The 23,755-nt window shown below is 46.8% G+C and overlaps 1 protein-coding gene and 2 non-coding genes across 4 annotated transcripts; all 3 read left to right on the top strand.

The window, feature by feature from the left end:
• The first annotated feature begins 458 nt into the window (after window positions 1-458).
• Window positions 459-23,603, top strand: LOC135810048 (protein maelstrom-like). 2 transcript variants are annotated; one of them, XM_065323514.1, is made up of 10 exons: window positions 459-863; window positions 2,435-2,575; window positions 5,181-5,265; window positions 5,607-5,750; window positions 12,117-12,158; window positions 15,126-15,271; window positions 16,828-16,882; window positions 17,097-17,265; window positions 19,593-19,658; window positions 21,661-23,603. In XM_065323514.1, exons 1-10 carry the CDS (start codon window positions 693-695, stop codon window positions 22,652-22,654), a joined length of 2,013 nt encoding a protein of 670 aa, XP_065179586.1. In that variant the 5' UTR covers window positions 459-692; the 3' UTR covers window positions 22,655-23,603. The 2 variants fall into 2 exon arrangements, with proteins under 2 accessions (XP_065179586.1, XP_065179587.1); XM_065323515.1 differs by lacking the exons at window positions 459-863; window positions 2,435-2,575 and adding an exon at window positions 4,796-5,064.
• On the top strand, window positions 9,272-9,344 carry Trnak-cuu (transfer RNA lysine (anticodon CUU)). The gene has a single exon. It is a non-coding gene; the product is annotated as a tRNA-Lys (tRNA).
• On the top strand, window positions 9,826-9,898 carry Trnak-cuu (transfer RNA lysine (anticodon CUU)). Its single transcript has one exon. It is a non-coding gene; the product is annotated as a tRNA-Lys (tRNA).
• Window positions 23,604-23,755: the final 152 nt, after the last annotated feature.

Genomic DNA, 23,755 nt, shown 5'->3' with positions numbered 1-23,755 from the left:
ATGCACTGAACACAATGTCTGCCGTGCACGTGTGCACAGCACACGGCTACCACGCGTTGGTAGATCTAATACCGAGCACCTTACGTAGAGACTTACGTAGCCTAAGTGAAATACCGAGCACCTTACGTAGAAACTTACGTAGCATAGCGATGTCGTTTTTTCTGCCATGTGAACACAATAATAGAAAAGCTGACAGGATCGCTTTTCTAAATGATGACTACTGTACCATGTACCGCACCATGCACCATGAATACCAGTCGCTGGGCACTAGCGCTGGGCGTGCACGTGCGCGTGCACGCGTGGGCCCCGGGCCCCGGCCGCGGTCCTAGCGAGCTAGGCGCTAGGCCCTATCAAACTTTTTTTCTTCTTTTTTTCCAAAGCCTCTTTTTTTTACGCCGATGTTGAGTTGTTTGAATTCACAAACTGATACAGCAGTCTAGTAACATAACGTGAGACAAAGATAAGATAGAATTTGGTCCTAGCCTACACAACACTGTTACTTGTCAACAGTCTACAGTCTAGTACATGACAGGTGTCGCTGATAGTAATTGTTTGGTGTTTGCGGCTTGCAGTTCCCCAGCCGCCCAGGTCCCCACACTGGGCCACAGGAGAAGCAACTAAAATTACTTTATAATATTAGCTGGATCAGTTTCGTCCGCGCAGGCTTGTTTGATTACTTTAGACTGTGAGCTATGGCTGCTCCAGGTACAAAAGGTGCTGATGCTGCTCCGAAACTCAAGAAGCTGAAGAAAAAGAATGCGTACACACTGTTTTGTGACGACCAGAAGCCTCGGTTCAAGAAGAATGGATTTTGGGATGGCACGCAACCACATATTATTCAGCTTTGCCAACACGACTGGAAGGTAAAAGTTGATTCTCTTTGAATAAACGAACTTCAGAATTAGACTAGGCAGTTGCAAGCACTCTCTGTATTTAAAAAAATCAGAAACACGTACAGAAATTTCATTTGTGCAGTAGAGCAGACAAGAGCAACACCACAGAGCTCAAAGCAGATTCAGAAAACTATCTCAAGAATTCTGAGTATAGCGCTTCAGGAAAATTGCTGCAAGTAAATCAAATAGACTGGCGTGAACAAGATAAGGCTCCCGAAAAGTAGACAAAGTATCCTAACGCTACTTTAGCACAGCGCTCATGGACACACGTACTAGTGACATGTCGGTCCGTGACCTTGTACAGGTGGGAAAGCCTTGATATTCCGTAACTTACGCATTATCAAGTTGGAAAACATGTGACATTTGTGCTCATGCAGACGATATTGTGTGAAATCTGATGAAGCTACAGTAGACTCGCGCGGTGAAGAACGTCCAGCCTGAAATGCTAAGAACGCCACAGCCTAAAGTTAAGAATGGCGGTTTTGGTTTTCCGGCAGCTCAGTTTGGGATAGACATGATCCAGTAAGAATTGTTTCTAAGAACGTGCTATAAGAACGCAGCCAGATTGCCCAACAAAATAAGAACGTCCCTTGGAAACAACGTTCTTGGACGCGTGACTCTAGTGTAATGCATACATTACAACCAGTGCAGTTTTGAAACTGACTAAGAGCAAATAAGAATGGATGTCGTATTCGTAAGACATCCCGTCCTTTCCCATGTCGTTCCTTGTTCGCGTTGCCAAAGTGAAGTCCAAATCAATCTTTGGAGGTGCATTCGCGAAAGGGTCTTGAGAAACTGCCAGAGTCTTGAATAGAATAGAGAGTAGCCAGCTGTTTGCTTTTTGTAGAACGAATAAGGAAAGTTTGATTTGGATAGAATTAGCAAGAAAGAATCTCTTCCGCCGCATGCCTCGGAAGACCCCGGAGAACTAACTTTGTCTGAAGATTGTGTTGTTCTTCGTGAGCTGTTGTTATACCCGTGCTCGGTATTCACCAGGTTGACTGCAGCTGCTGTATCTCCAATCGACTGCAATTGTCGCCCACACCCTATACTCCTAACAAAAGAAAATCCAGTGGAACAAAAATAAATCTCAACGCACAGTTTCATGCCTAGACGCAATCATCAGGGATGCAAGCTATTCCTATACTGTAGTGTACTATTTGAAAGGTGCCGAAACCCTGTAGACTCTTTGACTATCTTAATCCGGACGTTCCTCTTCTGGATGTTCCCATCCATTGGGCCTACTTTTCTATCTTTATCCGGACATTCCTCTTCTGGATATTCCCATCCACTGGGCCTACTTTTCATGCAAAGAATAGGGTTGTGCAGTGCTGCTCAATGAAATCCGATCGCGTGAACCCAGCACGCGCCAGTCGCTGTGCAGCCCTACACTGGAATGTTCACTGTTGCATTCGCACAAGTTAGATTTCCTTGAACGTTTTTGTTCTACTGCATACTACTGTACATTGTTTTCTTCTGTTGACATGTGTAGCTTGCATGTCTTCAACCGTCTCTTTCTCGTTGTGTTTGTTTATGAACAGGCCTTACCAGAATCAGAGAAAGAGCTGTATAAAGAGAGAGCCAAGAGCGCACCGGTGTCTTATGTACCGATTGTTTGCGATGACTCGACACAGATTGGAAAGAACGACCACCGTATGGACTCCACTGGCAAGCTGCTTGTCGTAAGTTAGAGTTCCTGAGTGTACTCAGTGGAATGAGCCCAGGCATGTGTGTGGCGCGTATGCATGGGGTACGAACGGGCCTGTCTGTCGGCCTGTCTGCATTCGTTCCTGCAAGTGGGAGATGAAGTCCGCCCTGCTGCTGAAGTCAAGTTTCTCTGTTTGTTCTTTTAGAGGACTCAATAGTTACATGATGGAATGCGGTGTTTCGTTGCCATGCATGCTTTTCTCTACAAGAGCTAGGGTGATCTGGTAGAAGTGCCCTGACACCTGGAAAACTCGCAGCCATGTCAGCGGAGGCTCAGCTGATTGTCGCTTGGGTACGCCGTAGACAGTGCGGGCTGCTCCATTCAGCAGAACCCGCAGCCTCACTATCTGCGCATCAGACAATGAGCCATTGAAAGAGGGAGAATCGTAAAGGGTGTCCAGTAGTACCGTAAAGTACCGCCAGAGCGCCCCACCATCTCGTCCTTTCATGGCCGCCTTGTGGAGGTGGATTCCTGTCTGTAGGTCATACGACACGGACCTTGTACAAACATTGCACATTGTGCAGTCAATCCGTACCCAGTTTACCTTCGAGCTCCACATAAAAGCATACCAAGTGTGACCTTAGTACACGAAAGTTCTCACATCGTACAAACTTAGTAGCATTCTGCCATACGATTTTCTTCCCTTGGCTGTAAAATCAAGGTGGGGCGCTCTCGCGAGACGGGGCGCTCTGGCGGTACTTTACGGTATTACCGAAGTCAAGTATCGTGCACCAATCTTCCGGGGCCACATTGACTGCCACTCCTATAGTGTAGTCCTTTTCACCCCTCATCAGTTGAGCTTGAGTGGGCTGAGGAAGATTGTGCCTGAAAAGCACCAGATACATAGTGCTCTCCGGGCCAAACCATCACCAGGATGCAAACTTACAGATACCCTCCCTTTCCAGCGCGACAAACACCTCGTGAGGCCCCAGGTAGCAGTGTGAATCAGAGTCGCTCATGGAGTTGTGCTAAGCAGACGTTGAGAGCCAGTAGCATATGAATATAGAGAATGCAATGTTATCAAATCTTATTCCTGGCATAACATCCAGCACCCTGTCACCCGCCCCCAAACCCAACAGAACTCAGCCACAGTGCCTGCACACCCCTCCTTGTATACACTGATCTCTATTACATGTACGGGTACAGTATTTTTCTTTCAATCATAGCCTCTCTATTTTAGTCCCGACCATCACCTCTCACTTTGTTCACCTGATCGCAGAAGACGCCACACCATCAATCCTAACCCTATCGCGCGCACCTTTTGCCACTTCTACCTTCCACGCACACCAACACCTATTGCTAATCTACACTCGTACCTAGACTCTCTCTCTCTCTCTCTCTCACACACGCGCACACACACACACACACACCTCACCTCACACCTGCCTATCGCGGAAGCGATGATAGCGAACAGCTATGTTAGACATAGCAACTTGTGCTGGGATTACACCATTCAACAGCTTGCAAGGCTGATGAATTGGCCACCACTAATTTCACACACACACACACACACACACACACACACACACACACACACACACACACACACACACACACACACACACACATTTATCAACCCGCTACACTTCCATTGCACCACTCAACCTTCCACGCACACCAACACCTACTGCTAGTCTACACTCCTGCCTGCACGGTTTACTCTTACCCACACATAGATGCAGCTAACGGGGTTTCTCGGCACTTGTGCCAGTGGTTGTGAGACGTATCCACTCACCCCCACCGTTAGGCGCTGCATCTGCCGCTAGGGTTTACCGGGTGTTAGCGGCCGTCATGAGTTCCCTTTGGGAACGGACACGATAATTTACTTTACTTTTCCACTTGTATCGTCCCACTATCCCTGTCGCGAACACCTTTTGCCACTGCTACCTTCCACGCACACCAACACCTATTGGCTATTGCTAGTCTGCACTTCCGCCTAGACTCTCTCTCTCTCACCTGTATCGGCCCGCAACACTTCCATTGCACCAGTCAGCCTTCCACTCACACGAGCACCTGCTGCTAATCTTCTTTCCTACCTTTAGAGTTCACTCTCTCCTACTTGCATCATCCCACAGCACTTGCCTTACACCACTCCTTCACCACTAGGCAAGAGATTTTCTCACCTGCACCTCTCGCCCCATCTCATCGCTATCTGCTGCCTATTAATTCATGCCACCACCCAGAGCCCTGCATTCTTTTGTCCACTGACAATTTTTGTTTTGGACGACGATACGTCTGGAAAAGTCTTGTAAAATCACAAACTGTGTCTCTGTCTACCGCTCTTAGTCTTTTTTCGTCCTTTTATAGTTTGTACCGCTCTTAGTCTAGAAAAAAGGATTTAATTTTGTTGTCATACACTTCTGCTCCTAACGGCTCCACTCTGGCGTGATGAGGAAAGGACGGATATCTAAAACGAAGCTCAAAAAGCGCGAATTCAAGGAACAGCATGGAATATTGTCAACGGTATTGGCATTTCTAGGGCTGCTCGCCAGAATGGCGTGTGCCTGTTCTCTCTGGTTGTCCAAAGTGTCTGAAAAAGCGGAACGGTTCTGTACTTGTTTCTTCCTTGTGTGCTTTAGGATCGTGTCAATCCCCTTGAGGAACTCAGTAAACGGCGTGTGAAAGAACTGGCGCACATCCGCAAGCACCTGCAACCAGGCTGTGGTGAGCGTGTATTGCAGTGTATGGTTTGTGTTTTGACTGCATTGATCCTCGAGGTTATTGTGGTGTCCAATCTTTCTTTCTCACCTTCAGCGTGTGCCGTGTGAGAGAGACAGAGAGAGACACAGAGTCAGACAGTCAGAGACGGATAGAGACAGATAGAGACAGAGAAACAGACAGATACAGACAGACAGAGACAGAGAAACGGACCGACAGACAGGCACACAGAGAGACAGAGGAACAGAGAGGGTGCTGGCCTCATGTTTATAAATTCATTATTGCTGTTCCTAAATTGATCACTGCATGCTTGTCGTCCACATTCTGCTTCTATTCGTGTGTCATAGATATGCGTGACCAGAAGTTTCTGTTCATTTCCTTCATTCCACTGGTGGAGATTGATGAAATATGGTACCCGTGTGAGCTGTGCATCGTTGAGTTTTCTCTGGGAGGTGGCATCCACGAGACCTACCATGAGTTTGTTCACCCCGGTGAGTGCTGCAAGATTCTAGTGGCCATGTTTTGTTTGTAAAGTCTGACAACACTGATCAGAGTTTGCACTGTCTGTGCAAGTAGAGTTGGATCATCAGAGTGTGAGGGGTACGCATGCTGGCATACACCATGCCAAGTGGTTAGGGTGAGTGTAACTACAATTTGAGGCTCCAGAATCCCTAAGGTGGTTTGCATCTATGTCATAGTCTAGTTAATTTCTGACCAAAGAGGCTGAATCAAAGGAAAACATGTATGAGGAATGCCAATCTCAAAGAAAAAAGGGCAGCACGGAACTCATTTTTCTGAAAATCTCAACCTCAAAATGTAATAGCTATAAAGAGAACAAATTCTGCTGTCATCGCCACACTACAACAAAGTCATGAAGGTTTACCAAAATCGATTTTCTTGTCACAATCATCAGTGGAAAGCCGTGACTGAAGAGTACAGCGCTTCAAGAAGATAATATTATGTGAAATGTTTCTAGCTACGTAGCGTTTGCGCAGAACATCATTCAGGATTTCAACCTGACTCCTAGAGTATCTCCGTTTAAAATATGTGAATAATCGACGCGGAGACAACAATTTTATAATAGCTATAAAGAGAACAAATTCTGCTGTCATCGCCACACTACAACAAAGTCATGAAGGTTTACCAAAATCGATTTTCTTGTCACAATCATCGGATGATGTTCTGCGCAAACGCTACGTAGCTTGAAACATTTCACATAATATTATCTTCTTGAAGCGCTGTACTCTTCAGTCACGGCTTTCCACTGATGATTGTGACAAGAAAATCGATTTTGGTAAACCTTCATGACTTTGTTGTAGTGTGGCGATGACAGCAGAATTTGTTCTCTTTATAGCTATTATAAAATTGTTGTCTCCGCGTCGATTATTCTCAAAATGTAAGTTTATTTTTTGTGATTAAGCCACGATGAAGGGTTTTAGCCAACTTTTAGGGCTGATTTAGCCGATGCGCAACCAACGGTCTAAGCGATCAAAACAGAGGGTCAGATGCCCCAGCCTGATAATTCTCATGTTTCAATTACCAAAACGTGTGGGCAATAACCTCCAAAAAAGAAAAACAAGGGGTCACCGATTTCATTTTGTCTACAACAACTGATATTTGACATAGGAAATTGTAATTTTTAGACCGAACCTCGTTAGGACGAACACTGATAAGGCGAACTTTCCTTTAGTACGAACTAGGGTCAACTCTATGGTTGGCCAGGCATCATATCAAGTCAAAATTACTCTGTACGGCGAACTTTCGTGAAGACGAACTAATTTCAAGCGTCATTTGAACAAAATCAGCGTGTAGTACGAACTTTCGGTCTCCGTGGGTACGCTGGCTGTAGTTTTTCCCGATAGTAGAGGCCTCTTGTAGTGGCAAAACATGTCACAAGTCGGATGTAATGCTGTCATGAATTCCTTACACATTGAACTTGCCTGTTGCTAGGTTTTGTTACGAAAAAATGTTTTACATTTGCCACAGCATGCACATAAATACAATCCATATGATATGCATATCAATTTTTTTGTCAGATCTGGATAAGAAGAGCTCCCGATAAGACAAACAAACTTGTTCGGTCCCTTGAAGTTCGTCCTAACCAGGTTTGACTGTAGTAACTACCACAAGGTTGAGCAATGTTGAGGAAAGTGCATTGGAAAGTTGAGTGTACTGTATTGAGAGATGTGAATACTGCTGTTCAAACAGTCCTAACTCTGTGAATACCGCCGTTCAACCAGTCCTAACTCTGTGAATACAGCTGTTCAACCAGTCCTAAATCTGTGAATACCGCGGTTCAAACAGTCCTAACTCTGTGAATACAGCTGTTCAACCAGTCCTAACTCTGTGAATACAGCTGTTCAAACAGTCCTAACTCTTGAATACTGCTGTTCAACCAGTCCTAACTCTGTGAAACAAGTTTGTTTGTCTTATCGGGAGCTCTTCTTATCCAGCCAGTCCTAACTTTGTGAATACAGCTGTTCAAACAGTCCTAACTCGTGAATACTGCTGTTCAAACAGGTGTTGAGTATGGATTAGACCCAATATTCTCCAGACACAATTCACAACGGGACAGGTAGGTGGAACGACATTTATTAGGGTAGACGAAGAGACGGAGACAAAGACGAACTACTACGACTACAAAAGAGAAAGACCAAGGAACTACAAGTTACGCTATAAGTTAAACCTTGGCTCTCCATCCGAGTCCATTACTACGACTACATTGTGATTATTGACGAAAGCGAGATTGTCCTGTGAACCGAGATTGCTGAACTCCATCGCCATCAAATATTGCAGCGCTGGATTACAACTGTTCAATCTCGGCTGTCATCAGAGCATTTCGCTGTTCTTTCTCGGTGGACAGCTTGCTTAGCAAGTCAACCGATATTGTTGAGGTGGGCTTGGGCAAGTGAATGACTTTCTTGTTTTGGACAGTGCGAGACTTGAGCATCTTCGACAAGTTCGGCGTTCTGTTGAAGGGAATTCCTTCATCAGACTTACAACTGGATCACAGTCCTTCTTGCATTCTGGAGAAACCCCAATAAAACTCTCCAACGTCTTCATCTCTCCCAGGAAACTAGCAAAATTTGATGCAGGTTCGTTGTCACGGACAACGTCGCAAAATATGCAAAGGGACTCAGCTGTACCACATCTTAGCCTATCCAGCAAGAGCTCATTGTGTTTTGCTGGGTCTTCTATAGCCTGCAGGTCCTTCCACTGTCCTTCAGAAATCAGATGCTTCGCGAAGCATGCTGTACGAATTGTCCTACAGCTGAGCGCGCCTTGCAGGTGGGGCATCCAGTGACAGAACTCCTTTCTTTTCCAAGGACTGTCCATGGTAGGGTCCTCCTTTGCCGTAGCCATGGTTGCTTTGACAACCAAGGACGTCAATGCTGGCAGTCACCACCACCTTTCGGGGCCAGCTCGCTAGCGCCGCTGAGACCAATCCTTTCTAGTCAGCCCGGCTAGCTCAGTCGGTAGAGCATGAGACTCTTAATCTCAGGGTCGTGGGTTCGAGCCCCAAGTTGGGCGCCAGTGTTGAGTATGAATTAGACCCAATATTCTCCAGACACAATTCACAACGGGACAGGTAGGTGGAACGACATTTATTAGGGTAGACGAAGAGACGGAGACAAAGACGAACTACTACGACTACATTGTGATTATTGAGAGCGAAAAATGCGAAGGGACTCAGCTGTACCACATCTTAGCCTATCCAGCAAGAGCTCATTGTGTTTTGCTGGGTCTTCTATGGCCTGCAGGTCCTTCCACTGTCCTTCAGAAATCAGATGCTTCGCGAAGCATGCTGTACGAATTGTCCTACAGCTGAGCGCGCCTTGCAGGTGGGGCATCCAGTGACAGAACTCCTTTCTTTTCCAAGGACTGTCCATGGTAGGGTCCTCCTTTGCCGTAGCCATGGTTGCTTTGACAACCAAGGACGTCAATGCTGGCAGTCACCACCACCTTTCGGGGCCAGCTCGCTAGCGCCGCTGAGACCAATCCTTTCTAGTCAGCCCGGCTAGCTCAGTCGGTAGAGCATGAGACTCTTAATCTCAGGGTCGTGGGTTCGAGCCCCACGTTGGGCGCCAGTGTTGAGTATGAATTAGACCCAATATTCTCCAGATACAATTCACAACGGGACAGGTAGGTGGAACGACATTTATTAGGGTAGACGAAGAGACGGAGACAAAGACGAACTACTACGACTACATTGTGATTATTGAGAGCGAAAAATGCGAAGGGACTCAGCTGTACCACATCTTAGCCTATCCAGCAAGAGCTCATTGTGTTTTGCTGGGTCTTCTATGGCCTGCAGGTCCTTCCACTGTCCTTCAGAAATCAGATGCTTCGCGAAGCATGCTGTACGAATTGTCCCACAGCTGAGCGCGCCTTGCAGGTGGGGCATCCAGTGACAGAACTCCTTTCTTTTCCAAGGACTGTCCATGGTAGGGTCCTCCTTTGCCGTAGCCATGGTTGCTTTGACAACCAAGGACGTCAATGCTGGCAGTCACCACCACCTTTCGGGGCCAGCTTGCTAGCGCCGCTGAGACCAATCCTTTCTAGTCAGCCCGGCTAGCTCAGTCGGTAGAGCATGAGACTCTTAATCTCAGGGTCGTGGGTTCGAGCCCCACGTTGGGCGCCAATGTTGAGTATGAATTAGACCCAATATTCTCCAGACACAATTCACAACGGGACAGGTAGGTGGAACGACATTTATTAGGGTAGACGAAGAGACGGAGACAAAGACGAACTACTACGACTACATTGTGATTATTGACAAGAGCGAGATTATTGAAGAGAGAGAGCTCGACTGAGAAACAACGCAATATACTTTACAGGCAGAAAATTTCGTCGGTCAATAATTTCGTCCAACTCCAAAGAAAAGGAGTTCGTCCGGTTGAAAATTTCGTCCATGGACCATAAAAGTGTATAGAAAAGCAGGGCAAATCGACATTAGTCCTACTTTTTTTTTAGTCTAAAAGCTCCTTGGACGAAAACGACGAAATTAAATTCCAGACGCATATTTCTGCTTATACAGTAAAGGGCCTGGGTAGCTATGGCAAACATGGGCACGCAAGTAGCTACCCAGGCCAACGGAACGAAAGGTGAGTATGACGTAGTACGGGTGCATGCAGGCCGGCCAGCTTAGGAAAGGTTGTAGGTAAGATTGTACGGGAGGAGGTACCTAACACAGGTGTAACTCTGTGAATACAGCTGTTCAAACAGTCCTAACTCTATGAATGCTGCTGTTCAACCAGTCCTAACTCTATGAATACAGCTGTTCAACCAGTCCTCTTTTACGGGCAGATTTACGCAATGGTTTAAGTATAATTATAATAAATGTAGAGCCGAAGGATTTATTGCAATTACATACCAGTATAAAAACCGAGGTCCCCCGAGGTTTTTACAACTGGTATGTAATTGCAATAAATCCTGAGGCTACTACATTTATTATACATATGTTGACCTTCACTTTCCCTAAAAAGGAGTATTTTATAAACAGTATTTATTGGTAATACTCATAAAAAGGACACACTTCAGGCTCATTACAAACATCTTGAAAGTTTTTGTCTTCACAAGTATACTTTCAAGCCTTCTCATCAGGTGAAATACAGGCAAGGGAAAAGGAACAGGAACAGTGGATTAAATACAGTAAGAAGGTGGTAAAACAGCGCAAAAAGAAAGAAAGAAAGAAAGAAGATAGCTAAAGTAAACAGCGAAAATTGCAATAATGACACAAGTATTATCGCATTTTTGTCTCAGAGGAAACAGTATTTATTGGCCTAGTGGTATTTTATAAACAGTATTTATTGGCTTTTGAGCCAATAAATACTGTTTATAAAATACTCCTTTTTAGGGAAAAGTGCAGTGCTGCATGTAAAAGTACAGTGGTATTTATTGAGTCAAGCAAATTTATTTGAATTTGATACTGTTGATGGTGTAGTCACTAATGAGTGTGGGTATTTTTCAAAGGTCAATATATAATGCAATAAATCATACACTGGAGAAGAAATCAGAAAAATGCATGTTTAAAATAAAGAATTTCAAACCCAAACCAAAAAAACGTCAAAATTTCAAATCAATTTTTTTGTTCAACCAGTCCTAACTCTGTGAATACAGCTGTTCAAACAGTCCTAACTCTGTGAATACTGCTGTTCAACCAGTCCTAACTCTGTGAATACAGCTGTTCAACCAGTCCTAACTCTGTGAATACAGCTGTTCAACCAGTCCTAACTCTGTGAATACTGCTGTTCAAACAGTCCTAACTCTGTGAATACCGATGTGCGAGGAAAAATTCTCTTCTCCACGGGATCAATTTTATAGTTCTAAATTTTCGCATTTTTCAGCTTCTAATACTTCTTTTATCTGTGGAAGAAATAATCAAAAAATAACCGAGAACCGATCGATGAAGGTTTAGGTTATTCGGTAGTCATAAAGTGTAATCGTTTCACCCCTAAAAATTACATTGCCGCCTTTCGGGGTCGGGAGGCTCATTTTCCTCTAGGCTCAAGGTGCCAAGAATGTGGATCCCAGAATGTCCGGCCTGAGAGACCCTGAGAGAAAACCCTTGGCGGCTGAAGCTAAGAGCTGCATAGAGCACACCTGAGCTACGCACTGGAGTTATATGGAGACGCTGCCTGCGATCTTAAAACGAGCCAGGTTGAAAACTGTCATCTGAGAGGTTATGACTTATGTTCTTGGAAGCCCTGGTTTAGTGCACCACAGCACTACGGGATGCTAAGTTAGTAACAGTTTAATGACCACTGTTGTGTTGTCCGCAGTGTGATTCTATCTCGGTAACACGTTCGAACTCAGTTACTGGAATGCTGGATGTTCTACTTGCTGTTGTGCTGCAGGGAGGCTTCCAGTGGGTTCAAAGGCAAAAGTGAAGGATGCAAGTAAGCCACATATTATTTCTCTTGGACGGACTGCAGTTCAACGAACTAGTCTAGTCATGTGCTTTTTTGTTTACTTATTACCAGATTGACCTTGCCCTCACCCCCTGAAGTGCAGCTGGTGCAGGTTTGGCGCTGCTGCATTGCGTAAACATTTTTTGTTTAACCCTTTGAGGTGCCACTGAACGCGTGAAAATGCGCAATTGCAGTTCACTCCACCATTTCCATCATAACTTACGTTCTGTTTGCTTGATTTTGACAGTCTAGGGCTCTTTGAAACGCTCTTTCCGCTGCCAAGAGAATGACGCCACGCTCAACTCCGTGGGTGCCACAAAGCCTGCTCCAGAGCGCAGGGAATCGCCATAGGTCGGGCCTCGTGTTGAAAGAAATACTTCTAAATTTCATCCCAATGCCATTTCGCTGTCGTTTCTTGCACAGCTCTGGATTTTTTTGCATCTCAATCAGTAGTTTCGACGTCATTACACCCGCACGTCATCAGCTGGCTGCACACCACGTGATCCACGGGAAATCCCCGAAGCACGAGGCAAAAAAATGATTTTGAGACGTTTGAACAATTTAGTGCCGCGATCAAACTTTCGAGCGTCATATCTTTATCATCGTTTCTCCTATCGCAAAAGCGATTACACCATTGGAAAGCTTGGAGCTTCCTCTTTGATCTACATATTTCGATATTTGCAACAGGACAAAAATCGATGGAGTTACGACAGTTTTACGGTACGTACACAATATCAGTCGTTAATGACTGATGCACCGCTAAGGGTTAAAGAATAAGAGCCCTGTGACACGTGCACGTACCATACGCGTGTAGCTGTGTATCGGAGAGGAGTAGTTTGTGCAGTTTGCCCACTTGGCCACTGTGACTGGGCAGCCGCACAACCCTCCACTTGTGCTTGTAGCGTTAGTGTGTACTCAAACTGCCCCGTGCATGGCCTACTCTGTACCGGGATGCGGGACTGCACCCCGCCTGCTCTGGGATCTGTTTGATCAAACCACGAGGAAGTTTCCTTTTCAGCCTGGCTCAGCATGACCCGGTTATATGCAGTTGCATGTCTGCATTTCCAAACAGACTCAGAAAAGGCGTTGACTGACTTGTTGCCGTATGGCGTTAAGAGTTAGGATGAACGTTGGCACTGAGATCCTGAGCTCGAGTACTCTGATTTTTCTCCGATCGAATATTCGAGTTTGAAACTCGGATCTTGAACCAATAATAAATGTGGAAAGGAAAAGGAAATATGGATACGAGTAACTGTCCATCACTGTATCTAGAGACTATATACAGTCAGAAAGTGAAATGACTAGGCACAGAACTGACAGAGTACTGAGACATTCGACGTCCTGGCACCTAGCTTCAACACATCTCCGTAGCGCTATCCAGCAGCCTTCCGACTCGGAAGGTTCAAGGTTAAGGAGAGACCAACGAGAGATATCTCAGTACTCTGTCAGTTTGGTGCCTAGTTGTTGCACTGTCTGACTGTATCTAGTATCTAGTTACAGTGGTGGACAGTTACTCTTAACTCGTATCCATATGTCCTTTTCCTTTCTACGAGTATTCGAGTATTCGAGTATTCTTCATCACCTAAAAATTGTACACCACGGGCTTTAAAAATCACGTGATACAACCCGGGTCGAACCGCTTGGCAGTCAATTTGCTGGGGTATACATGTTGATTGGGGGATCATTTGGGCTCTCTCTTTCTCTTTCTCTCTCTCTCTCTCTCTTTCTCTCTCTCTCTCTCTCTCTCTCTCTCTCTCTCTCTCTCCGGCTCTCTCTCTCTCTCTCTCTCTCTCTCTCTCTCTCTCTCTCTCTCTCTCTCTCTACTCGTGTACGCATGTTCACCGCACAGTCTGCACATCAATATCTACTGACTGCTGCTCTGAAACTGCAGATTCCTGTGGTAAATGCATGTACGATGTATGAATGAGTACTCTGATTTATTCCAAGCACGATTATTTTTGAAAAAACTGAGCGAGTACTCGAATATTCGGTATAATTGTTTCACCCCTAGAACTTAAGGTAGCTCAAACCACTTTGGCCGTGAAACAACTTTTACAGAAGAAGTGCTGTTTTCTCTGCTCTAAGTAAAGTTGTTCTCTAGCATGCATGGACTGCGGAAATGCTATTCCCATGGGGGATACTTATGCATTTTGTTGTACTTATGGTTACTTGAAAGTACGAAAAACGCTATTTTCGTAACTTCGAGGCCCCATAAGTACAACAAAATGCATAGGTATCCCCCATAGGAATAGCATTTCCGCAGTCCATGCATGCTAGAGAACAATTTCGAACAGAGAAAGCATTTCTGTAAACGTTTTTTTCACCTCCAAAGTGGTTTGAGCGATTCAGTATGCTGTACGTGCGGACGTGCGGATGTATGCATCATTGACCCATTGCCCCCACCTCGTGCCGGGTTGGGAGTAGGCATGCACCTACTTAAGTGCTGCGTGTGCACTCAAACGTCTCTTATCCGGACGCCTCAGATACGGACACGTCTCTTTACCGGGCACCTTCAGCTCGAGTTCCTATTGCAAAATGCTTCGAATTTGGGGATTTTGACCCTTTTTTCGTATGCACAATTGCATACTTGTCACTGCCAACTTGTGTAATCCACACAGTATCATCAGTGGATTTTTTTTTTTTTATCTTGAGCATGTGCAATACGTGCCAAATAAACTTCATCAAAAACTGATATGGTACGTGATAGATGAGTTATCCTGAGATACGGGCAAATCTGAGATACGGGCAGTGCCTGGTCCCAAGGCGCCCGGATAAGAGACGTCCGAGTGTATGAGGTTCCATCGAAGGTTTTCAAGCGGCGCAGCCAAGGCCTGCAGGAGCCAGACTGTTTTCAGACTTGACAAACTGTCACAATGTACATGTGTACTGTTGAACTACGATGTACTGATTCATTGCGTTTTCTTGCATGTTTGTTTTCTGATTCCCTGCTTGCAGGCGAGGAGAGTCATAAAGTTCCTACTTTTGGTTTTGACAGGTATGAAGAGAACTATCAGAAGATCTGGGATAGGATTGTGCAGCTTTCCTCGGTGTCTAAGTTTGACCAGCCCGACAACACCTACCTGCGGCCCCTTTACAGTGGGGTAAGAGATTGATGTTGTTGTTGTTGTGGCTGCTGTTCCTGTTGTTGTTGTTGTGGCTGCTGTTCCTGTTGTTGTTGTGGCTGCTGTTCCTGTTGTTGTTGTGGCTGCTGTTCCTGTTGTTGTTGTGGCTGCTGTTCCTGTTGTTGTTGTGGCTGCTGTTCCTGTTGTTGTTGTGGCTGCTGTTCCTGTTGTTGTTGTGGCTGCTGTTCCTGTTGTTGTTGTGGCTGCTGTTCCTGTTGTTGCTACTGCTGCTACTGCTGTAGATCGCGTACTGCTGAGTGACATGATCAGGGCACCCTGCTGTCCCCTCCGTATGCACCCCCTCCCTAAGAGCACCATGTTTCCACATAAGAGCACCATCTGTTCCCCATAAAGCACAGTACTTCCCATAAGAGCACCATAATAATAATAATTTGAAACTCGGATGTTATTATTATTATTATTATTATTATTTGAAACTCGGGTATTGAGCCAATAATAAAAGTAGAAAGGAAAAGAGTCTGTCAGTTTTGTGCCTAGTTGTTGCACTTTCTGACTGTATATAGTATCTAGTTACAGTGGTGGAGAGTTACTCTTAACTCGTTTCCATATGTCCTTTTCCTTTCTACTATTATTATTATTATTAAACTCAATCTCGTAGCATGTGCACGCATTGCTAATGTGGGGAGCAACCCCAGAGATGAGGGCGATAACCAGCCATGTTGAGCCATAAATAAATGTAGAAAGGAAAAGGGCATGGTCTTTCCATAACCTTGAACCTTCCAAGTTGGAAGGCCGTCGATTAGCGCTACGGAGATGTGTTGAAGCTAGGTGTCAGGACGTCGAATGTCTCAGTACTCTGTCAGTTTTGTGCCTAGTTATTGCACTTTCTGACTGTATATAGTATCATGTTACAGTGATGAAGAGTTACTCTTAACTCGTATCCATATGTCCTTTTCCTTTCTACATTTATTTATGGCTCAACATCCGAGTTTCAAATTGCACACCTGATGAGCCGTCACGAACCATACGGCGAAACGTACGTCGTGTGAAACAACTTGTTTTATAGTCAACTAGTCCATCACAATGTCATGCATGAGGAGTGCTGTAGGAGTTTGGCTTTTGGCTTGTACAATTCGTTTTCGCAAAGCTTCCCATTTCTTTACTTATCTTTGATATTTATGACCCACCCAAGTTGGGTGGTGTGCTGCTTTGCTGCTTCGAATTGTAGTTAGACCGCTTTGTCAAATATCGTACTGGTCTCGTCATCGTCCAGTAACAATCGACATTCTTTGTTCCGTTGGGACTGTAGCTTTTGCTTCCGCTTCGGCAATGGAAATCTATGTCTTTACGTCATTCTTGATGTTGTCGATCCATGTGGTTACGGAGCACCATACTTCTCCCTTCTGAACCCTTTGGCTCCGCGATAACTCCGCTATTTAGCAAAAGACATTTTCACACAAATGTGTCAACTTTTGGTCATAACTTACGTGTGAGTGAATTCTTACCATTCACATGCATCTAGATGACATTGTTTAGCGCTGTGTCTTTGCGTGAATTCTCTTATGCTTCACCAGGCCTTGTCTGCTCAGTGTGTGGAGCAGCTCGTTGGCTACGTCGCACAGAACGCTGGTAAGATCTTGGTCGTCGCACATTGTTTTAGAATGGCAGGCCATTGTTGCGAGCGCTGTGCTCCCCACACTACTTCTAAGTGCTACTGAGCATGCATTTGATGCTGCCAACTCCTGTGTGTAGCATGTTTATAGCTGAAGTCGCAGGTGACTGCTGTTGATGGTGATTGTTGTGTTGCGGTGTGGTGTGGTGTGTACACAAATATTTCCTGTAGGCGTTCCGAATCGTTTAAAGGAGAAAATCTTCGAAGTGGAATCACTATGCTCGGTATTAGGTGACCATGCCGCAGACATCTCTGGTGGCGAAAAGTACCGCATGCCGCTGCAGGTGACTGAGAAGTGCATTGATCATGCCAGCACAGCATACGACTCTTCAATTTTTAGGTAATCCAAAAACGATTTACCTGTCCCCTGTCTCTCTCTCCCTCTCTCTCCCTCTCTCTCTCCCTCTCTCTCTCCCTCCCTCTCTCTCTCTCTCTCTCTCTCTCTCTCTCTCTCTCTCTCTCTCTCTCTCTCTCTCTCTCTCTCTCTCTCTCTCTCTCTCTCTCTCTCTGTCTCTCCCTCTGTCTCTCCCTCTCTCTCTCTCTCTCCCTCCCTCCCTATCTCTCTCTCTCCCTCTGTCTCTCTCTCTGTCTCTCTCCCTCCCTCTCTCTCTCTCTCTCTCTCTCTCTCTCTCTCTCTCTCTCTCTCTCTCTCTCTCTCTCTCTCTCTCTCTCTCTCTCTCTCTCTCTCTCTCTCTCTCTCTCTCTCGCTCTCGCTCTCTCTCTCTCTCTCGCTCTGTCCCTCTCTCTGTCTGTTTCTGCCTGTCTGCCTGTCTCCCTCCCCGCCCTTTTCTTGCTGGCATAACGAATCAAATGTACTTGAAGTACATGTATGTTCTATGCTTACAAGTTACAATGTAGTTGATTGGCATGCTATTCAGTCCTCCTACTTGTACATCCCGACGCAATACTCTAATTTCAGAAATTTTCGGTGCTCAATATTTTCGGTATGAGGGCAAACGGCCAGGTTAGGTGAACAGAAATTTTAGGTACAGAGAAGCAGTTCCCTATTGGATTATGTGTGCTAGTGTTTGTTCGGTGTATTGAAATTTTAGGCATGAAACAGATGCACCGAAAGTACCGAAAATAAAAGTACACTGAAAATTTGTGAAATTACGGTACATGTAAACTGGATTGGCTTTCGAATGCGATTCCATCCACCTTCTTTTAGTAATGTTCACTTCACTAAAACCTAGAGGGTTTCCTCCTAGAGTGTGCAACATTGATGCATGCTCGGTGTCTTCGAAATACGTGTTCCACATCATTGCTTTTCTACCTGTGTATAGCAAGGGATCACAGGCTGTGTATAGCAAGGGATCGCAGGCTGTGTATATCAAGGGTTCACATGCTGTGTATATCAAGGGATCACAGGCTGTGCATAGCATGGGATCGCAGGCTGCGTATATCAAGGGATCGCAGGCTGTGTATATCAAGGGATCGCAGGCTGTGTATATCAAGGGATCGCAGGCTGTGCATAGCATGGGATCACAGGCTGTATAGCATGGGATCACAGGCTGTGCATAGCAAGGGATTGCAGGCTGTGTGTATCAAGGGATCGCAGGCTGTGTATATCATGGGATCACAGGCTGTGCATAGCATGGGATCACAGGCTGTGCATAGCATGGGATCACAGGCTGTGCATAGCATGGGATCACAGGCTGTGCATAGCATGGGATCACAGGCTGTGCATAGCATGGGATCACAGGCTGTGCATAGCATGGGATCACAGGCTGTGCATAGCATGGGATCACAGGCTGTGCATAGCATGGGATCACAGGCTGTGCATAGCAAGGGATCACAGGCTGTGCATAGCATGGGATCGCAGGCTGTGCATAGCATGGGATCGCAGGCTGTGCATAGCATGGGATCACAGGCTGTGCATAGCATGGGATTACAGGCTGTGCATAGCATGGGATCACAGGCTGTGTATATCAAGGGATCACAGGCTGTGTATAGCATGGGATCACACAGACTGCACTGGAGCACTGCACTCACTAGTGGAGGGTCTTGTGTACTTGTGAACTGAGGATATCCTCAGCTTGGACGGGTCGACACAGCCGAATTACATGGCATGGGAGTTTGGATGAAATGCTACCCTACGCAGTTGGACACTTTGGGTCGTTATGTATGCAACGCACGCTGGGAATTTCCATGTTCTGTGGCCAACTGGGTGGCGAAGAAAGTAGTGGCAGCCGTTCTCAATTATGCCACTCGCCTCAAACTGAGCATGACATACATGTCGGTCTTCGAAACTCATCACATGTATATGGAGTACATTTACAATTGGAGTGGAGACAATCATTTCATGATAGCAATGAAGACTACCAACGTTGCAGACCGCACAACGAACGTGAAAATCGATTCTTGAATTTCGACAACACATTAAAACTCTTCAAACTGTAACACCTAGTGCGGTGATATCTGCAATAGTGATTCTTGATTGCTCTCATAGAATACCGTAACCTTTAGCTTTTTTATGGCCAGCTATTGTTCCCTGATGATGCCCTTCTGGGTGACAATTATTAGGAAAAATTGAACATTCCCGTGTGGCCAAGGACAGAATGTGAGTGTGTGCCACTGTATGCACTCATTTGCCACGGCAAAACAAGTACAATGAAGTCACTCTGCACTTCTTACAACTTCTGTTGTTTGTTTCTGTGTCCTTGTCAGGTGTTCCTTTCACAGAGAGATTGACGGCGTGTGCGACTGTGCTATGATTGGAGCTAAGAAATTTGGGTAGGTGCTGTTTTCTGTGCGTGTGTGCGCGCGCGCGTGCGTGCGTGTGGTCTCACCACGGCTACTTGTGTGTTTCGTGTGCTTCGTGTGCTGACTTTTGCTTTCCTTTCCTGAATTTCACCTCCCTCCAACTAATGGATTTACTGTCTAGGGCTTCGTCAATGTTCAGCCCTGCAGGCTGCAGGCTGGTGAATGCTGCAATCCCAGTAGATCTAGAGAACTGTGTCGCGATTTTGTCAAGTGAGAACATGATCAGGGCCGCATGCCTTCAGGCTGTCAGCGGCAGCTTGCCTCTGGGCTGCTGAAAACTCGGCATTTGTCGGCCAGCACTGTGTATTACAGTAGTGTCGGCAATAAGCTAGGGTGTATTCGGTTGGTGCGATCTGGAAAAGGATCGAACGGCTGGCGCAGAGCCTGTACTCTGCAGTATGCTAGGGTACGTTTGGTTGGTGCAATCCAGAACAGGATCGAACAGCTGGCGCAGAGCCTGTACTCTGCAGTATGCTAGGGTACGTTTGGTTGGTGCAATCCAGAACAGGATCGAACAGCTGGCGCAGAGCCTGTACTCTGCAGTATGCTAGGGTACGTTTGGTTAGTGTAATCCAGAACAGGATCGAACAGCTGGTGTAGGGGTCAGCAGTAATCTACTAGTAGGCTATTCTAGGGTGAATTTTTTTCCACCGTCCAGACTTTCAACCAGTGTTGAAAATTCTCATGTGAACACACAGCCTCGGTGTACACGACAGCAAGAGAGCATGCAACTGCAACGCACAGCCTCGGTGTACACGACGGCAAGAGAGCATGCAACTGCAACGCACAGCCTCGGTGTACACTACGGCAAGAGAGCATGCAACTGCAACGCACAGCCTCGGTGTACACGACGGCAAGAGAGCATGCAACTGCAACGCATAGCCTCGGTGTACACGACGGCAAGAGAGCATGCAACTGCAACACACAGCCTCGGCGCACACTACGGCAAGAGAGCATGCAACTGCAACACACAGCCTCGGTGTACACGACGGCAAGAGAGCATGCAACTGCAACGCACACGTGGAGGGCGTGTGCGTTGTGATCCTTTCTGACAAGATCGATACTCTCCTGCCAGGCTCACTGAGAAATGTGTAAACCGCTCCGGCTGTTCTGACCTGCAAACCAGAGCAGGCAGAACATGTTCTGGCCGATCTAGAACACGCACGTGCAGTCCTAATCAACGAGCCAAATAAGCCATCTTTTATTGGCGATGGTGCCATTGTGAGAATAAAGAATTCAAAAGCTGTACTGGCAGATCTTGCTCTCTAACTCGCCTCTTACCAAGGCCGTGATCGTTTGGTCGGATCCAGATCCATAGGATCCACTGGATCCGCAGTGATCGATTGGTCGAATCCCGATCCTTCGGATTTGGATCCGAGCAACCCTGTCCTGGGAGCAGGGTTGACTGGATCCAACGGATTCATTTTTGCCGAGCATGACGTTTGTACGTGTTTGGCGGATAACAATCATTGTTATACGCATTTGGTACATATACACATGGAAACGCGTCACACCGTGCAGATGAGTACAACAAGTACGAACCTGGAGTAACTTTTCGAGCGTGGGTTTGTACCTCAGCATGGTCACGATAGCAGTGTGTTCCGAATGTGATCGGTTGATTCTGAGGGATCCAGTGGATCTGGGGTCTGGATTTGTATTTGTATTTTGTATCTATGGATTCTCCACGGGCATCTTGATCCGGATCCAACAAAACGATCCCAGCCTTAGCTTTTTTAGCTACTTTTCGCCTTTGGGTATCCCCACTCCTCCATCTCTTTCTGATGTTAACTCTATGTACGTGTCCTCACTACTCTGTTCCACTTTGATGTTGACCCTGTGTGTGTGTGTGTGTGTGTGTGTGTGTGTGTGTGTGTGTGTGTGTGTGTGTGTGTGTGTGTGTGTGTGTGTGTGTGTGTGTGTGTGTGTGTGTCCTCACTGCTCCGCTCTATTTTTTGATGTTGACCGTGTGTAGGTACATGCTGGCTGAGAGGCTCTGCCCAGCTTTCGGCGTCGATCTCACGGAGAGTCATCTTCCCAACCTGGGTCAGGGTGGTTTTACCACGTCCTCCTTTCCCTTATTGCCGGTGTCGCCCTTCCATTCATCTCCACATCATCAGCAGCAGCAGCGACATCACAATACATCACAGCAGCGTGCACCGTCTACGTTTGCCCCGTCACGCTCCCAACAACTAGCTGGCCAGCAGCAGCTTGTTGATAGCGTTCGGCCCACGCCTCCCGCTGGAAGAGGTGGCGGTCGTGGAGCCGTGCCCAGCACAGCTGCTCCTGGCACTCGTTCTTGGCCAGCTGCTTCCTCTTCAGGTCCTCCTCCTGGAGGTATGGCATCATCACCTTCACTTTCAGGGGCGCCAGCACAGACCAGACCACCCGGTACGACACGGCCCCCGGGTACAGCCGCGTGGGCTGCTCCGCCAGCCGGTCCTAGCGCCGCTGCCTCATCCTCTGCTTACCACGCTGGACCCAGTGCAAGTACACATAGTGTTGCTGCTGCTGCCAATGCACGTGTCAATGCGTCTAATGCACAGTTTGCTGCTCTGGATGTAAGAGAGCTGGAGAAACAGTTCTCTGCAGTGGACGTTGGAGGCCTTGAGCAGACCCCAGCTAATGGCTCCAGCGGCTGGTCTAGCACTCCCAGCGTTGCTCCGGCTTCTTCCAGGGCACCAGCAGGATCAGGAGCAACAGCAACATCAGTGCGACCTCCCCGTGGTGCCGTGCGGCCACCCGACACAGGCGCCACATGGGGTTCTAGTGCAATGACGTCCCCTGCAGAGCATTCTGCTGTTGGCCAGGATATGTCTGATACTGGAGTTCCTCCTGCTGACGCCGGCGGCTGGGAAGTTGTGGATACTCGCCGACCGAAGCGGGACATCGGCCGCGGTCGTGGAGTCCGAGCAGGTCCAGCTCAGCCTCTGCGCAGGCCACACGGCATCAAAACCCCACAAGTCTAATCTCTGTACCGTTGTGACGGCTTTGCGAGTGACCCATCTGTCCAGCCACCTGGCATGTCTGTTCACATGCCTACGCACTATGCTGACCGCTGCCTACAATCCATGCAGCCAGCACAACCCGGCTCTCAACATGCACAAATTGCTGCCAGGCGTGCAGCTAACAGTTAGTGCTAGTACCTCCCACAGCACTGAGTGCTGCTTTTAGAGAGTTTTTTTTAAATCTGGTTCAATGCCTTGCCATTGCTAATAACTTCTCTACGGCCCGTTTTATTTTGTGTGCGTGCGTCAAGCGCTGTCTGAATAGTCAATACCACCGTTACAGCTGCACTGCTGCTGTTTTGATCATTTGTACCATCCTGTCAATGTTTGTTTTATCAACTGTGTGTGCCTAGGTTAGAGGACAGTGGTGAGTAGTGCGAGCTGGCACAGTGGCAGTGGTAACACTTGTGCGTGTGTGTGCGCGCGCGCGCGCGCGTGTGTGGCATGCCGCTGCTGCTGCATAGTGTGAACGCGCTGAACTGTCCGGGCATGCAGTAGCTGCCACGTTGTCTAGTTCTGAACTGTGGACACTGCCGACTGCACTGGTGTGACAATTGTGTGCAAGTCATCATGTGTCCACCACTGTTTGCAATTCGTATTTCCTTGTGTCCTGGGCCCGACGTCACTAGGCTGGTGATCTTCCTCGTCTTGTCTGTCTGCTGAGCGTGTGCTGTTGAAAGGTGATTATGATCCTGCGATTTAATTTCCACTAGTCTCTTACTTTTCAATCTGTTGTCCCGTGCTTTCAACTATTTTAGTTGCTTTAATAGGCATTTGTCCTACTTTCAGCGGTGCTGGATTGATTGAGTTCCACCCGCTCGTGTGCTTGTGTATGTTCCATGGCTTTCTGGCCTGGTTACGATCCTCGAAAGTCTGGTAACACGAGTACAGAATAAACGTTGCGACAGAGCTCCTTGCTGTGCTGGTGTGTCTGTGCTTCGACTCGTGCATTGGTTCTTCCCCAGAAAATCTGCAGTGCAGGAGTACATGACATTCATCACTACTTTCCTCTCTTCCTCATCTTTCCTTCCACTACACAGGAGAGCCCCTTGGTAGCCTCCC

The sequence above is a fragment of the Sycon ciliatum genome, chromosome 2, assembly GCF_964019385.1.
Source record: "Sycon ciliatum chromosome 2, ocSycCili1.1, whole genome shotgun sequence".
In the NCBI taxonomy this organism is placed as follows: domain Eukaryota; kingdom Metazoa; phylum Porifera; class Calcarea; order Leucosolenida; family Sycettidae; genus Sycon; species Sycon ciliatum.
The sequence above is the reverse complement of the archived record's forward strand: the minus strand, read 5'-3'. Positions and strand labels throughout refer to the sequence as shown.